Below are 17,050 nucleotides of genomic sequence, written 5' to 3'. Positions count from 1 at the left end.
CATCAAGTTGCTAAGGCTGGCCTTGAACTTTGGATCATCCTCCTCCTCAGTTTCCTGAGTCACTGGGATTACAGGTGTGTACCACCATGTCTGGCCATATTAATATTTTAATCATATAAAATCACACATGTTGGAGGTTGAAGGAAAATGTATTCTTTCATATTTGTACATGACATGTCTTGTCTTGAAGGTAAGAAGAAAAAAAGTTACATTTTCTCCTGAGAAGCCTTTCTAGAATAGGCATTGAGAGTCCTTTCCATTTTGTACAATTTTAGCAGATCCAGCCTAATTCTGAGTTATCCTAGCCCTGGAGACACCTTAAGGGATCTAATAATGTTAATTACAAAAGGCATCTTCCAGATATTCAAATTTCCTGCTTCCAAGAAATCTCTAAAGCTGATTTGGCATACATAGAAACAAAATACAAATGCTTTTCTTCACTACCTACCGAGGTAGGGTCTAGAGAGTTCTAAAACCAGTTTTACCCAATCATCTGTACCTCAAAAAAACCTTACATCTTATAGATTCTCAGAAAAGTGGAATATTTTGCTATCCTGTATCAGGGTGATATAGCCCAGAATTTCCTACATAGTCCAATTAAATTACAGCTTCCAAAGCCCTTGACACTTGGCCTATTGTTTTGTAATTGTTTTATAATTATATGCCTCTGCTTCCTCACTAGACCCCCCCCCCCACCCCAGTACTGGAGCTTGAACGTAGGGGGCCTCTACCACTGAATTACATCCCAACCCCCTTTTTAATTTTGAGACGATTCTCACTAGGTTGCCAAAGCTGGCCTCAAATTTGTGATCCTCCTGCCTGAGCTGCCAAAGTAACTGGAATTACAGCTCAACTCACCCAGCCTCACCCAGCCTTATTAAACTTTTCATTCATTCATTTATCCTACAAGTACTGAGCACCTGCTCTCTTGTATATGTTTTATGTACTGGAAGCAAAACAGAGACACAGACTACTTCCCCATGAAAATTAATCTCTAATTGAGGGAAACACATAATAAATGAGTAAAAAATATGCAAGATACTTTCAGATAGCAATATGAAGAAAATAAAAATTGGATAATGTGATAGAGTGATGGCACTCCCTTTTAGATGGTGTCAACAGAGGCCTCAGAAGAGGGAAAGTTTGAGTTGAGCTCTGAATACAAAGTTGCCAGCTCTACAAAACCAATAACAACCTCCACGTGGCAGCATATAGAAAGCCCATGTGTACCACTGAATTATTTCTTTTCTTTTAATTTCTTTAATTGGTTAATTTCTTTCCTCTTAATAATTGCATTCTTAGGCCCCCAACATAATGCTTGGCCTTGAATAATAAAAAGTAACATTTTTAGCACAAGTATGTATACTAAGTGTCTATTTGAATTATCCTGGTTAATTCTCACAAGATACAAGCCTGAAGAAGAAATTAAGAGATACAAATTAACTTGCTCAAGGGTGGGCAAGATAAATGGCAAAGTCAAGATTGACCTTAATCCAGCCTTCTGACCCTGGAAACTGTTTTTGTTTTGGGTTGAACCCAGAGGCTCTTTACCACTGAGCCACATCCCCAGCCCTTTTGATTGTTTATTTTGAGACAGGGTCTTCACCTAGTTGCTTAATGGGTCTCATCAAACACTAGCATCTGTCGTGCTTCCAAAATTACAGCTTTTTAGTAAAAGGTCATACCAGCTGAATTAGAATCTGAGGGTAGGGATTGGAAATCTACCTTTTTAACAATTCTTTCAGATGATTCTTATGCATGCTGAAGTTTAGTACTACTGTGTTTGGTTGAAAAAAGAGACAGGTCCTCTGCTATTTGTACTACTTTGCCCCACATCTTGCAAACTCCTAGTCCCCCTAAATTCTGCAAGTGCCAGTTTTCTTGAATGTTAAATACTTATAATGATCAGTTTAACATTTATGAGAAAGAAGAAATCTTGGAATCTCCCAGGTTCTGCAGGAAAACTTAAAGAAAATTGCCTTGAAAAATCCCCCCAAACCAGCATTCTCCCACCAATCCACCACCCCACCCCAGTCTGATTTTATCCTAATCAAGGGGAGGTTCTCAAATCTGACAGCTCCAAGGACTTCAGGCCCTGTTTTTCTCAAGTGAATTCTGCAGCCAGCCTAAAGTTTTGGTTTCTCTACTGAGCTAGCCTGAAGTACATTTGGGACCTCTAGGGTAAGCCAGTCACCTCACCTCTCATGTCCCCACACCCTCATACCTAAACATACCCTAAAGCACTCCTCCTCTCCTCTGGACTTTGGGATCCTCCAAACTGAGGAAGACCAGGGTTGAGCTACAAACCCATTCCCTGAGCAAACTCATTCCCTGAGCAGAGGAATGTTTGCCTTGACAGATGTCATCTAGATTAAGGCTCAGTAAAGATGCACAGTTACGTCCAAATATTACATGAGATATGCTTATTCTTAAAAATTATCCATTCAGGGACTGGGGATATAGCTCAATGGTAGAGCATTTCCCTAGCATGTGGGAAGCCCTAGGCTCAACCCCCACCACTACCACCATGAGAGGGGAAAAAAACCTGAAATTCAAATTTATCTAGAAGTCCCACTCAAACACCTATTAAAATAATATTCTAAATCTGACAATCTACTTGGGATACAAGCTCTCAGGCCCTCAGGTAGGATCAACCAGTGATGCTTCCACAAACATTTTAAGCTTGCCATCAGAAGGAACACCAAGGGGAAACTTCTGGGGAAGGTCATAAAAGGAAGCCCAAAGAATGTGTTCTGGAATACAGATGTAGTTCTGTCATTTTAAAAACTTTGTCCCATTGTCCCAGATGTGGAACACTTATAAAAACTTATAGTGTGTAACATAAAATTATAAAATAAAGTAATTATACTAATTAACATTAATGTTATAAGTTCCATTTCCAACCTATTTTAATGCACAATTGTCTATTACATGGGCATATTAGCAGAATTGAAAACTTGGAATTTAGCAGGTTGATGAGAGAAGAGGGCTGATGGAGTTTCTGTGAGGGACTCGGATTTTTGGCACTACCCATCTCCCTTACTGTCCCCCGAATGTGTGGCCAGGATTACTGTCCTATTTTCAGACACCTCCCCCAACCCAGAGTCATCTCTACTAGTAATAGGAAAGAGCACCAAGGGCCCCACTGGCTCGGCCCGCAGTGGCGAAGTTCACCTGTCAGCTGCAGCTACCCGCGGCTAGCCCCAGCCACTGCGGCCGCGTTAGCCCCTCCTCTGCGCTGGGCGCACGGGCCACGCCCCCTTTGTTATCCGATACTTTTCTGGGTCAGCTGGTGCTGGCGTCAGGCAGAGGGATGGGCTGGCTCAGCTCAACCCGGCAGGGCTTGTTTACTATGGCTGATGATCTGGAGCAGCAGTGAGTTAATCCTGTCTCTTTCTCTTTCTCTCTTTCTGTTTGGGCCATGATCCTGGGACTGTCTGTGACTGAGGAACAATTTTAGACACCTTCCCGCCTTTCCTTTTTCAGGTTGGCTTCCGGGGAGGGCTTGGGGGTTGCGTTTGCCTGCTTTGCTTTTGCCCAGAAGAGGCGGTGGCAGAGCCTAGGGAATGATGGTAGATGAGCTTCCAGCAGCAGCTCAGTGATTCTGACTTTCCAATTAGTCTTCGCGATTGCCCCTTGTTTTCCTCGAGTACCTCTACAGAGGGGTTAGACTTAGTAGTAATACATGAGATTCCCCGAAAGCAAGCTTTTGGGACGCGGGTCCGGGGGCAGCAGCTGGGGGTGCTTGTCCTGACTTGCCCCAGGACTGTAGTGTGGGTGTGAAAGGAGCCTTTTAGCCAGACAAGGAGAAGGCGTGGGAAGAACAGCGAGGTCTCCACTGCACGGGATTGATATGGAGTAATGGGTTTGCAAGTTACTTTAGTTCTCGCCCACGGAGACACGTTGCGGCTTACAGTTCTATTGACAATGCTTTTATATTTATATTATTTTATATTTATATTAATTTATATTATTTTATCATAATGACATCCTTAATACAGTGGTTTCAGAATTAGATTTTTTTTTTTTTTTTAACCACTGTTTCAAGGGCATCAGGTTTGGGATGCCACCTGTAGGTGGTGTGACTAGCAGCAGTTTGCAGTCTGATGGGAGCAAGAAAAAGTTGCTTGGAGGAGAATGACTCAGCTCCAAGCCAAGACTTGGTTTCACAGGAACAGGGCCTTGGACTCAGAATTCACCCTTTCAGACCTGCAAAACGATAGCCTGCAAAACTAATTAGATTTATTACAATAATGAATAGCTTCCTGATCTTGAAGGAACCTCCCCAGAGGGCATTGCTTTCAAAGACTACTTTTCCAAGAGAAAATTTATAATGATTTAGGGAAACAATACTAAACATGGGAGAGATGCAAGTTATTCAGCTCCATGTTACAAATAAAGAAGTTGGTGCCCTTAGAAATTGAGACTTGCCCAAGATCACAGAGGTCTAGAACAGGATTCTCTCCCAACATAGATATCTGCTTTATCCACCTCAGGATGGAAGAGACCACGCTGGCCAGGTTAAGTTGATGACTAAATGGTTTCTCTGCTCTTTGCCTCAGGCCTTACCTCCCCAATAGCACTGAAGAGATGCAGTGCGCTAGGCACCAATTCTTGGAATTTACCTGTAACATTTTTGGTGAAGAAGAAAGGCAAAATAAAGCTCTTCCCAAGGAATATCTGCTGAGCAGCCTGTGGTGCTGTTCTATGGGACAGCATATCTCTCCAGTTCTGCTTTGGACAATTATAGGGCAATGTGGGGTCCAGATGTTATGATCTGACTTGTCAGTCTCTTTGATGGTGTGGAGAGAATGTTTGGCTTTTGAAACTGGCAAAATTTTGTGGTCTTGGTTCCCAGGCTTCAAGCTATCAAGAAATTTTGGTAGAATATTAAGAGGATTCTGTCTTCCTAGGATTAGCTTGAGAGCTCTCCTCTGGCTAAAACCATTGATGTACCAACTGCAACATAGTTTTTCTTTCAAACCTCAAACATTTTCTGAGAGTTGTTACTTGCAAAACAGTAAGAATGTAGACAGCCTGTGATTTAACTGAAGGTAAAGGTGGTTTGTTGGTAGTTTTATCTTATGCTAGGCATTATTGTATGTGCTTTAGATGGGTTAACTCATTTAATACAATAATCCTATGAGGTAGGTACTATTTTCTCCCTTTTAAAGATGAGAAAATGAATACAGAAAATTAAGTAATGTGGCCAAAGTTACATTGTTGATAAGTGATAGTAGTGGGATTAGAACTCTGGCAATCCGGTTTTAGATAACACCTCCCTTCAGAAAACAGACACATGAAGATGTGGTTATATACTGTGAATGTTTGTGAATGGCCTCGAAAACTGGGGCCAGAAGGTCCGGGGAGGAAGTACTGAAGAACCTGGATTTAAGATCTGGGTTTTAGTTCTCCTTCCTTTTCTTTTTCTTTCTTGCTTTTTTTTTTTTTTTTTTAAAGACAGAGTCTCGCTAATATACTATATGACCTCCCTAAGCATCAGTTTTTCAGCTGTAAAATAAAGAGGCTAGGCTCTATTTCTAAGGAAATACCCTAATCGAAAGTTCCGTGCTTCAAATGATCATCGGAATGCCCAGTTGTGTGCTTAGGGGGTTTGGTAATAGCCCCTTCTCAGAATGCCCCTGACTTAATTATGCTGATGTTTGCATGCCCTTCTTGTAGCTGTTGGTGGCTGTCCTGAACCCCCTTCACTCAGGCAGAGTTCAAGAAAAGAGAAATATCATGTAGGATGGTAAAGGAAAAGCAAAAACTGTCATTCATTGAGCATCTAACTTGTGGTGGGTACCTATTGAGGTCCCTTACATATCTAGACAGGTTAACTGAACAACACCTGTCTGCTCATCAATGATAGCACTGTGATTCACATCCAGGAGTTGGATTTAAATTTATTAATTCCAAACTGGTGCTTTTTTTTAAATATATTTTTAGATGTTGATAAACCTTTATTTTATTCATTTATTTATATGTGGTGCTGAGAATTGAACCCAGTGCCTCACACATGCAAGGTAAGCGCTCTACCACTGAGCCACAACTCCAGCCCCTCAAAACTGGTGCTTTGCAATGACTTAAAGTCACTGGGTGTGGAGGAGAAAGCAGGATGGGTTATCTTATGTTTTATTGTATTCTGTGTGTCAAGGACATAGGCAAACTTTCTACTCATTTTACTACCAGAAAAACAAGACCAAAGTTAACCTGTGCCCTGTGAATGAATCATAGTGAGGCTTGAACCCAGGTCTACTGCCTCCTGCCTGCCCAATCTCCATGTTCAGGACTAGGATAATTGGGTTACCTGAGAGTTCATCAAGGCATGGACAGAATGCTCCACACTTGTAGGAGCTTGGAAGAGGGCTAGGAGGGTAGGTGGCATGGAAATTTGTCTAACCCTAAAGGAACAGCTTGTCCTAGGATTGGCAAAGGATAACTGAAATCTTAGTTAAAAATTGCTTTCTCTCCCCCTTTTAATCTCCTTGAACATAAATTATGATAACCAGTAACGAAAGGGAGTTGAAACACCCAGATGAGATAATAAATGAGAACTTTGTAAAGTACATGGTATCTGTTGAAACAATGAGCATGTTGTTTTAATAGCCATTTACCAGGGAAGAGTAACAGTCTAACAGGCAGTGGGGAACTCTGACGGCTATAGTGGGCAGGTCTCCTGAGGCTGAGAAACACCTTGTGCTCTGATAACTCTTCTATCAGCAAGGCTGAGAGCTTCAGTGTTTCCTTTCCAATGTTGCCAGTAAATATCTCTGTTTCTCCTTGTTCCAGGCCTCAAGGCTGGCTGAGTAGCTGGCTGCCCACTTGGCGCCCCACTTCCATGTCTCAGCTGAAGAATGTGGAAGCCAAGATCCTCCAGTGTAAGTAGAAGGGGCAGCTTGTCCTCCCTCCCTTAGAAGTTCCAAGAAAGATGCAGGATCTGTTCAGAGCTGGGTGCACAGAGTCCACTGAGTTCTGATTAACAGTGTATGGAGTGAAGGAAGTCATGGCAATGATCTGAGGCAAGATTCGCACAGAGAACACCATATTCTATGGTAGTAGTTCCTTGGCATCTCCATAGCCATCCAGTTGTCACAGCATCCTACAACTTCACCTCAAACCTTATACATATCTACTGTATCAATACACATATGTGCACTTCTCTCCATCATGCTTCCTTATCCCCATCCCTCTCTCCTCCTCCTCTTTCTCTCTCTTAACTCACCATCTTCCTTCCTGAGGACCAGCAACCCTATATTCTCTAGTGTTGTTTCCTGTGTTCTACCCAGTTGTGGCCTGCCACCTATCTACTTACCGCTAGTTTGAGATTCCACAGACCAGCTCTCCTGAGCATCATGTTGAGACAGGGCATCCCACAAACAGCTGTAGCCAATGGTTCAAACAAGACCCTTGAGCTATGTCTTGACCTTGGCTTTACTCCTGTCTTCAACCTGCCTAGCCTATGATGATCCCCACCTTGCCCTACTGCCTCCAGCCATGGCTACCCTCCTTATCCCCTCCAACATTGAAAGATCCAGGCTACATCACCCAGGCAACTCTGTTGTATGACAACAGAGAAAAAACTACCCCACTTCAGTGTCTTAAGCCCAAGGCTCAACACACTCCCCAAATTCCCTCCATCTGGCTGGTTCACAGCTCTGCCCAGCTGTCAAGCCCCAGGTTCAAAAGTGATGGATGCAAGAGCTACATGGCATCAATGGTGTCACTTGCCAAAGCGAGCTGGGCACGTAGCCTCAAGGAATAAGATGACTCCTCTTCTATTCACAAATTAAATGGTATACAAATTTGTGCTTGGACTTGTTTTTTTTTTTGTACTGGGGATTAAACTCGGGCACTTGGCCACTGAGCCACATCCCTAGCCCTATTTTGTATTTCATTTAGAGACAGGGTCTCACTGAATTAATTAGTGCCTTGCAGTTGCTGAGGCTGACTTGAACTCTCTATCCTCCTGTCTCAGCCTCCCAAGCCACTGGGATTACAGGCGTCCACCACTGTGCCCAGCCTGAACTTGAATTCTTTGGGGCATGTGGTATAAAACAAAGAATTATTCTGATATTTACTAAATCTGTTGAGAAGACTATTCAAGCCTATTCCAAATACTGCAAGGACAAGCTTGATTTATAACTGAGGAGCAGGGTAAGGGGTTCAGGGGATAGAAAACTACTAAGAAGAGATATCAAGGATTGGGGAGTTCTTACCAAATTAACTTCAGGATTTATGCTGAAGGATGGTCAAAGGTAGGAAATGAGGTACTTGATCAGCTATAAAAGGTAAGGGAATTTTTGTTAAGCTTGCCTTTTTTGAGATACTAGGCAGGCAAGTTTGGTCAAGAAGAGAGTCAGTGGTAGAAGAGAAGAGCCGAGGGAGGGGAAGGGTTTGGGACTATCAAGAGAAATCTGAAGAGCAGTCCAGGCAAAATGACTTTTCTGTCAGAAAACACTCTTGCTGATTTCTCCTGGAATTCTCCCCTCCTCAGGTCTCCAGAACAAGTTCCTGGCCCGATATGTGTCTCTCCCAAACCAGAACAAGATCTGGACGGTGACTGTGAGCCCTGAGCAAAAGGACCGCACCCCGCTGGTGATGGTGCATGGCTTTGGGGGCGGCGTGGGCCTCTGGATCCTCAACATGGATTCACTGAGTGCCCGCCGCACACTGCACACCTTTGATCTGCTTGGCTTTGGGCGAAGCTCAAGGCCAACATTCCCGAGAGACCCGGAGGGGGCCGAGGATGAGTTTGTGACCTCAATAGAGACATGGCGGGAGACCATGGGGATCCCCAGCATGATCCTCCTAGGGCACAGTTTAGGAGGATTCCTGGCCACTTCTTACTCTATCAAGTATCCTGAAAGGTAACAAGGAGGCAGCCACCCCTCTTCCTCATGACCCAACTCCTTACCTTGTAGGAACTTTAAAGTATTCGTTTCCAATAGTTTTGTTTTTCTTAGGTTATTTAAGGGCTGTGGTATCAAATGATTAAAGCATGTTCTCCTTTTTCTTTAACATAGAGTTAAACACCTCATCCTGGTGGACCCTTGGGGCTTTCCCCTCCGTCCAACTGACCCCAGTGAGATCCGGGCACCTCCCACCTGGGTCAAGGCGGTGGCGTCTGTCCTGGGGCGTTCTAATCCACTGGCTGTTCTCCGAGTAGCTGGGCCCTGGGGTAAGTAGCCTGTTGATGAAGGAACCCTCTCCTTAAACCAAGGCTGTCTCATTCAGCCAAGCCTTGCTGTATCTGGTTTCCCACCATCTCCACCCATTCAACTGTGTGGGGAATAGATAGAGCAGAATAGCTACCCCATACCTTGGCAGACCCCCAGAGAAAAGAAAGGCCTGTGAGGTGACTCTCTCTGCTACATATGTGAGTTTGTATGACAACCTATCCATGATTCAGGTGAAATAACCGTCTCTGGATCCCATCCCAGGGGCTCACCTAGCAGGGAAGGTCAGAATCTGAGCCTCGAACATGCCTCTAAGCCATGCTCTACTTCAAGAAAACACTACATCTTCATCTGCTCTGGGTTGCTGAGTACCAAGTGATTCTTTGAGTAAAAGAAGGGAAGGAGGTAGAGGTGGGGAGCCAGCCATGGTTTAGTACTAGTAGCTCTGGTCTTCTTACCTCTCATTGTCCACACCCTTCCTTTTGGGAAACTTATTACTCTGATGAAGTAAAAGGCAGATTTCCTTTATGGAAAAAATTAGTGACCCCTGTTTTGTTCTAATTGTGTACATTTACATAATAATATTCAACTGGCTAAATAAAAGTTCTCTCTGTGGTCTCTTCAAGAAAAAAAGAATGATTCCAAATAAAGGGGGTTATTAGAAGAGACACAGATGCCAAAGGAGACTACATGGGCAGAGGGCTGACCTTAGGGTTCCCAGTACTATGGACTCTCCAAGATTCTCCACAGGAAGAAGCTCTGCTCTAACCACCATCCCCCTTTCTGGCCTTGCATCTGGTCAGGTGCATGCAGTGTATCAGAACTACTATACTTGGGGTGGTTGGCTGGCAGCCATGGAGGACTGAGTCAGCAGTGGGGCAGGGCCCATAGATATCCTCACTGCACCTTCCAGCTACTTCTCACAAGCAGAGAAGACCAGGAGAAAGAGAAAGATGAGAAACTGACCATTAGGCCCAATTTTTGCAGTCTCTTTTGGGTGCCCTACTGTTTGGATGTGTACCATCAAGAAAGGTGAAAAGAACAGATTGTTCTAACACAGTGCCCTGAACCAGCATCATTAAGGATATTTCTCCACATATTGTTACAGGCTTGAAAATGAGAGGGCTTTTGGGAGGTGGTCCAATTTCACCTACAACCTTTAGAAGGTTAAAAGGCCATAAAGGTCCCAGGGAGAAAGAGAACATGGCTCAGACTCTAAGAAAAACATCTCAGCCATCTACTCTTGTGTACTTATGATCCTTGTAGGAAAAGACCTTGGAACTTCATTGAGCTGAAAATAACCTGGTTTCTCAGTGAGTTAGACTATCTTTAAATTCTTTGGTGACCAACTAACTGTCATTTGAAGTCATCTGAGTTTTCCAGCAGCCTTCAGCACTCTTTTTGCCACTATAATGCTAAATGCATAAAGCAAATAAACCCTTAGGAGAAATGATATTTGGTTAAAGTTGTTTAAACATACACAGGCAGAAGTCTTATCCCCTGCATTGCCCAAATTGGCCATTCATATTTTTCTATTCCCCTCGTAGGGCCTGGCCTGGTGCAGCGATTTCGGCCAGACTTCAAGCGTAAGTTTGCAGACTTCTTTGAAGATGATACTATATCAGAGTATATCTACCACTGCAATGCACAGAATCCCAGGTGAGGGCAGCTCTCAGGGCCCACTTGAGGTGGATGGTTTAAAGATAAAATTTCCGCTGGGGAGTACTGTGCTTTATTTCTTCTACAAAGTACTGATTCAGGGGAACACAGGTAGTAGCAAGCTTGATCATTTCCAAGGAGTTCTCCAGGGATGAGTACAAAGGAATGTAGAAGATAATAGATTAATTAAACATGCTACCCTTCTCTAGAGAAAGGTCCTCCCTCTTCCCTAGAGACAAGCAGTTGGCCTGATGGGCAAGAGTCTAGGAAACATTTTTAAATACTTTTTTTTTAACTGAAGAAGTTATACAAACAGTATTTTTTAAAAGGCAAAGAGAAAAAAAGAACATCTATCCCTAACCGGCAGTTCCTAAATTTCCTCATTATTTTCAGTCTAAGATGTCACCAAACATTGCTTCAGAGAACCTCCTGGCACATATTCCTTTATACACACATATGTAATACATCTATAGAATACATTTCTACAAATAGAATTGTTGAGTGAAAGAGTATGTGCTTAATTTAATTATGTGCACTTTGAAATAAAATCATTGGGACAGAAATTCCCACTCTTCTGGAGGTTTGGGGGTATCCCCAGAACCTTGGGAAGGTCTATCCCTGACTACTCACTGACACAGCAGGTCCCACTGGCTTGCCTGTAGTCTTTGGAACATTGACAACCAGAGCAAAGCCAAGGAGGCAGTCTTCTCCTATAGCAGATGCCCTGTGAGTGCCTGATAACACAAGGCCACTTTGGTGGCACCAGCTCTGTGGAGGCCTCTCCCCAAGTTCCTGGGAGGCATCTCAGGAGCCAGGGTCACGGCCCCACCAGGCTTGTCCAAGTCATCCACCTTGAGCCCAAAGCTGTGAGGAAGTTGGGGCTCTGCCTTCCAGCAGTACTATCAGCATTGGCCTCAAACTCAGAGAGCTTTGGGACACTGTGGGAGCTGTCTAGCCAACACTGCACGTGAGTTCAGCTTATGGAAGGGCCTAGTAAAGCAGAGTAACAGAGACCCTCACCAGTCACGTCAGACACCTCTGGCTCCCTGCCCTTAGCTTGTCTCAGCCCTCACATGCTTGGCACCAGTTCCATAGACCTAGCCCTGACCCTTCCCTCAGAATTTTCCCTATCATAGACCTAGTTCTGTACAATGGCATCCCAGTCCAAGTCACAGAATAATCTTTCAACTTATTCATGTCCTAGAGGAAGCAAAGAGGACATCGTGATAACCAACTCCCTCACCCCCGTTGCTCAATTTTATAATTCCCTGAGTTTTTTGAGTTGTAACTGATTAAGTTCATGACGACTTTGATCAGTCCCTCAGAAAACATGAAATCTGGCCAAGAGAAAAATCTTTAGGGGGGATACCTACTTCACTTCACCTGAACTTAGGGGTTTTGTATATATTTTCATTCTCTTAATCATGAGAAAATTTGTCAATGAGAAAATTAATATGTATACTGTTTATATGACTTGCTAAGAAAACAGTCACTATTTGAATTCATGTCTGTCTGACTCCAAAGTCCATGATTTACCTACTATGCTGTGACATATTAAGGAAAAGTTCTCAGTTTCTTATGGCATTGGCAGAATTCATCCTAGGGGTAAAAAGGAGACTAGGGTTATAACCACAGTAAGAAGATAGAGCCTTGGAGGTGGCAAAAGCTACAGACCAGTCCAGAAAGCTGGCTTCTGTGGGAGATTTGCAGACACCTCATGATATGGCCTCAGTTACTTCTACTTAGGAAGTGACCAGGGAGTAAAGTATATTGAATTGGCATTTGTTGCTTCTTTTTAGCAGAAATCATTCCCTTAGTCCTCATAAGACTGGTTTTTAATCCCAGAGTCTCTCCAGGAAGCCCTCTTTACTGCTATAGTCCTCCCTCTTCAGAGTTCACCCCAAGTTGTTCCCCTACCCTCCACCCAGCAAGATAGTTTCTAGTCTGTGCTCTCATGGCTCTCTACCACCCTTTCATAATCCCCAGAAAAGTTTTAAGTTAAATGCTTAATCATATGATTAGCTATTTAACACTCACCTACCCAAAATGTGAGCTTCAGAGGGCAGACACCTTATCTGTCTGTTCATATGTCCCTTCACCAGCCCAGGGCATGACATATAAATATTTGTTGAATGAAAGCAACCCATTTCATTCTGAGATGGTTCTCTGTGCCATGGGGTTTTCCATAGTGTGGAGATTCCATCATCTCCTAATCTTACCAGTATTTAATGTGCTGGGCTTTGGGGAAATACAAAGAGGAATAAGATTATGTCCCAGCCTCTGAAGGGACCAAGAGGTTGACATTATCTGCTGCAGGATTTATTACATTCATTGTCTTACCCTGGTTTGCTTCTGTCAGTGGTGAAACAGCATTCAAAGCCATGATGGAGTCCTTTGGCTGGGCCCGGCGCCCCATGCTGGAGAGAATTCACTTAATTCGAAAAGATGTACCCATCACCATGATCTACGGGGCCAACACCTGGATAGATACTAGCACAGGGAAAAAAGTGAAGATGCAGCGGCCAGATTCCTATGTCCGAGACATGGTATGTTGTTCTACCCAAGGAGTGGGAGCCAAGGTGGAAATGCTGTAACTTGAATGACAGCCCATGTTAATTGACTCTCCATCAGTCATCCCTCTGCCTTGGGGTAGAGAAGGATGATCAGAGTCAGAGTGAAAAGGGGAATGAAAAGGTCGAGCTAGAGCAGTAGATTTGAAATAGTTGATTGTCTTGATAATGTCAAAATTAGAGACTTCCCACTTCTGGATAGCCCAGTTCAGCTAAAAGGCAGGTTCTTGTCCAGTAGCCATGCATACACACTGCCACTCCAGCACCCCTCGCCCCATAATTCCTGCCCCTACCTGTATCACGAATAGTAGAGGCCATCATGAAGACTTCCTGCTACATTTCTGCTTTCCCCTTTTTTCTTACCCCTCCATCATTTGCCAAAAAGCACACTTAGCTAGACTGGGTGCTGCCCATGGGCCCTGGTACTGGGTTTTGGATGAAAGCAGCAGAATAGTGATGGAACTTACAAGTTAGGAAAAATAAAATGAATGGCCAAAGGAAAAATAGAACAGGATATGAAGATTCATTGGTTCCCAAAGGAACATACTAAGGTCCAGGAAGAAAGGTAGAGCATTATGTATTAATCAGTTTTGCATTGCTCTGACCAAAATACCTGACAAGAACAACTTAGAGAAGGGAAAGTTTATTTTGGGTTCACAGTTTCAGAGGTTCAGTTCCTGATCAGCTGACTATTTCTCTGGGCCTCAGATGAGGCAGAACATCATGTCAGAAGGATGTTGTGGAGGAACAGTGCTCAGCTCGTGACAGCCAAGAAGCAGAGAGAGCTAGAGGAGCCAGGGACAAAATATATAATCCTCAAGGCATGCCCCCAGTGACCCATTTACTCCAGGCACGCCCTACATGCTTATAGTGACCACCCAGTAATCCATTCAGCTTATTAATCAATCAAATGGATTAATCTGCTGATAGGGTTATGGCCCTCACACTCCAATCATTTCACCACCTGCATTAGCTAGCATAGGAGCTTTTGGGGGACAAGCCATAACGCATTTCTGATAACAGATGGTGGGTGAAAAGCAAGTTTAATGGGAGAAGAAATGGTGGAGCAGTTTTCCAGTATTGGGAATAAAGGCCATTCTGTCCCTGATGGGTCTTTTCTCCACAGGAGATTGAGGGTGCATCGCACCATGTCTATGCTGACCAGCCACACATCTTTAATGCTGTAGTGGAAGAGATCTGTGACTCAGTGGATTGAGCTGCTCTTGCTACAGGAAGAGGAGAAAGCCAGAGAGTTGCTCTCACCTCCCTGTCTGCTTAGTCACCCTCTGTTCTTTCCTCACCAACTAACACGTGCCAGCCAGGCAGAGTCTTGGGCTGTTCCCAAGATAGGACCACCGTGAAAAAGAGCACTTCTGATCCTATGCTGAGGGCTGGAGGCAGAAGCCACAAGAGGCCTTGAGCTCCCCACCCTGGGGAAGAATATGATGGGTTGCCCAGTGCCACTCCAGCCTCTCCATGCCAAGTGTCACTCAGATGATTGTTGTGAAGGGATTGCACCAAGCCATGTTGCCTCCTTATGTGGCCTTTCCTTCCTCTGAGCAGAGGAGGTCTCCCAGCAGTCTTTCCTAGCTCTGGAGTGTTTATGGGGGTAGGTTCCATACAAGAACATTTTCCTCCTCCATCACCCCCTCACTCTTATCCCATGCCAAGTCCATCCAGGTTCTGGTTAGGATAGGTCCCACTTCATTACCAAGAGCAGGTCCTGAAACTTTACTCACTTTCAGAGTCCCTTCCATGACCTCAGAGGTCATATGCAAAGCCCTCACTGGCAGATAAGGAAACAGACCAGGGCAGGACATGGTGACACAGCCCTGAGTGATAATAGTTCTGGCAGAGTGAAGACTAGAATGCAGGTCTACTGACACACAATGCAGTACCATGGGGCAGGCACCATGGGGCTGGTCACTGACTGATTTCAAACCTATCCTTACCCTGTATTCTAGCTCCATTATGCAGATATGCTGTTGTCCTGCCCTGTGGCTGTCCTGGCTGCCTAAACTACGGTCACTCAAGAGCCCCCTTACTTGTCTCATCTTCCTCCCAATGGGAGACTTCTGATTCTCCCTCTGTGCCTTGGGCGTGAAGCCCCATGTGTAGTATAGAGCAAAGGTGGCTTCTGGTGGAGAAGCGGGGAAAACCCTTCAACCCCAGGGCCACGTCTGGCTTTGCCATGCCCACCACTTTTCATAGCATTTTCCACCTGCCCCCAGAGCTGAGGACCACCAAGAGACCCTGCCCATGATCCACTGGGGAGCCTCAAGCCAGCAGGTCCCTGCCCTCATCATCCACAGGATGGTTCTCACTGCCTGACCCTCTATCCCTATCATCTGTCCCCATAGTCTCCAGCTCATCCAGCCCCTAAAGTACCTGTCAGCTTTCTCCCAGGGGCTCATTCCATGTGCTGCTCTGAGGTCTGGGCTGTAGGCTGGTCCTGACCCCAGAAGCAGGGCAGCTCCTGCCTGCTCCTTCACTTTTGTAAAGCCAACCCTTTCACCAGAATAGTATTAACTCCTGGTGCTGTGTACTACTGGTCCAGCTGCCTTGGGCTCCTTTTCTATATTAATAAAGAAACGAATAAAAACTACTGGTGGTGATGATACTTAATATTGCTCCACAAAGAGTACTGGGTGATATTGACTTCACAATAGTCCATGTGGTGCCCAAGTCAGAGAAGGAAGCCCTGAGACATGTCTACTTACAAACCACTCCCCATTTCATTTAGTGCTGTGTTTGCCCTCCAGACCTGGCCCAGAGCCCAAGTCAACACAAACCATCTCAACAACCACTCGTGATAGAAGAGGAGTCAACCCAGAGTGTGGATGGATTCAACCCCAATTCATAGAAGGAGAATTAGGCAGAACTGGATGCTCCCTGCTTCCCATTAGATACTTAAAGTTCAGTGGGCCTACACATGCACTGCTCCCTGCAGCCTGTTCTAACTCCTACTCATCCTTCAGATCTTAGCGCAAATATTCCTTTTGAAGGGAGCCTTCTCATGAGCTCCCAAGTTAGACTTGAACACCTGTTTTATGTCTTCATGGTACACTCAACTCCCCCTGTTTATAAAACTCTTAAACTTATGGTCACTTGTTTAATGTCTATCTTTCCTTCAACAAACTACATGAGGACAGGGGGCACATCTGGAACATAGTTCATGAATAAATGTTTTGAGCAAGTCATGGGAAGTGAGATATGTCAAGTGTTCAAAAGAGTATTCAAATCATGACCCACAGTTATGGCTGACTCCAGGTAAGCCCAGAATTACAACTGAGTGGCACATGACATGTCTATGTCATGACAAAGAGCTGCATGAACCAATAGAACACCTGGAAGAGTTACAAATCTCTGATCCATCCCCAGGACTCTGTGTCTTCTCTGGACCTTGTTAGAGAAAGGGGGCAGGCATTTAGTGCTTACTACAGGCCAAGCACTAGGATTACAATAATGAAGAAACATGGTTCCCACCTTTGTAGGAAATTCCAGCCTACTTGGAGAGACATACTTAATCTAATAAATATGCAAATCAATGAGAACTTGGAGCAGAAAAGTGCTGCCCACGGAAGGTTAGGGAAGCCTGATGCGGGGGGGCTGAGGTGAGGCAGGGGATGGGGGAGGGAGGAG

The 17,050-nt window shown here is 44.5% G+C and overlaps 1 protein-coding gene across 2 annotated transcripts; it reads left to right on the top strand.

Annotated features, from left to right (window-relative positions):
- The first annotated feature begins 3,275 nt into the window (after nucleotides 1–3,275).
- On the top strand, nucleotides 3,276–16,012 carry ABHD4 (abhydrolase domain containing 4, N-acyl phospholipase B). Of its 2 annotated transcripts, none has more exons than XM_079126087.1 (7): nucleotides 3,276–3,375; nucleotides 6,793–6,881; nucleotides 8,498–8,870; nucleotides 9,027–9,181; nucleotides 10,727–10,838; nucleotides 13,198–13,384; nucleotides 14,535–16,012. In XM_079126087.1, exons 1-7 carry the CDS (start codon nucleotides 3,314–3,316, stop codon nucleotides 14,622–14,624), a joined length of 1,068 nt encoding a protein of 355 aa, XP_078982213.1. In that variant the 5' UTR covers nucleotides 3,276–3,313; the 3' UTR covers nucleotides 14,625–16,012. The 2 variants fall into 2 exon arrangements, with proteins under 2 accessions (XP_078982213.1, XP_078982214.1); XM_079126088.1 differs by having other exon boundaries at nucleotides 3,348–3,486.
- The last annotated feature ends 1,038 nt before the right edge of the window (nucleotides 16,013–17,050 follow it).

Source organism: Sciurus vulgaris (genome assembly GCF_902686455.1).
Source record: "Sciurus vulgaris genome assembly, chromosome: 2".
Lineage (NCBI taxonomy): Eukaryota > Metazoa > Chordata > Mammalia > Rodentia > Sciuridae > Sciurus > Sciurus vulgaris.
This window is presented reverse-complemented; position numbering and strand designations above follow the sequence as displayed.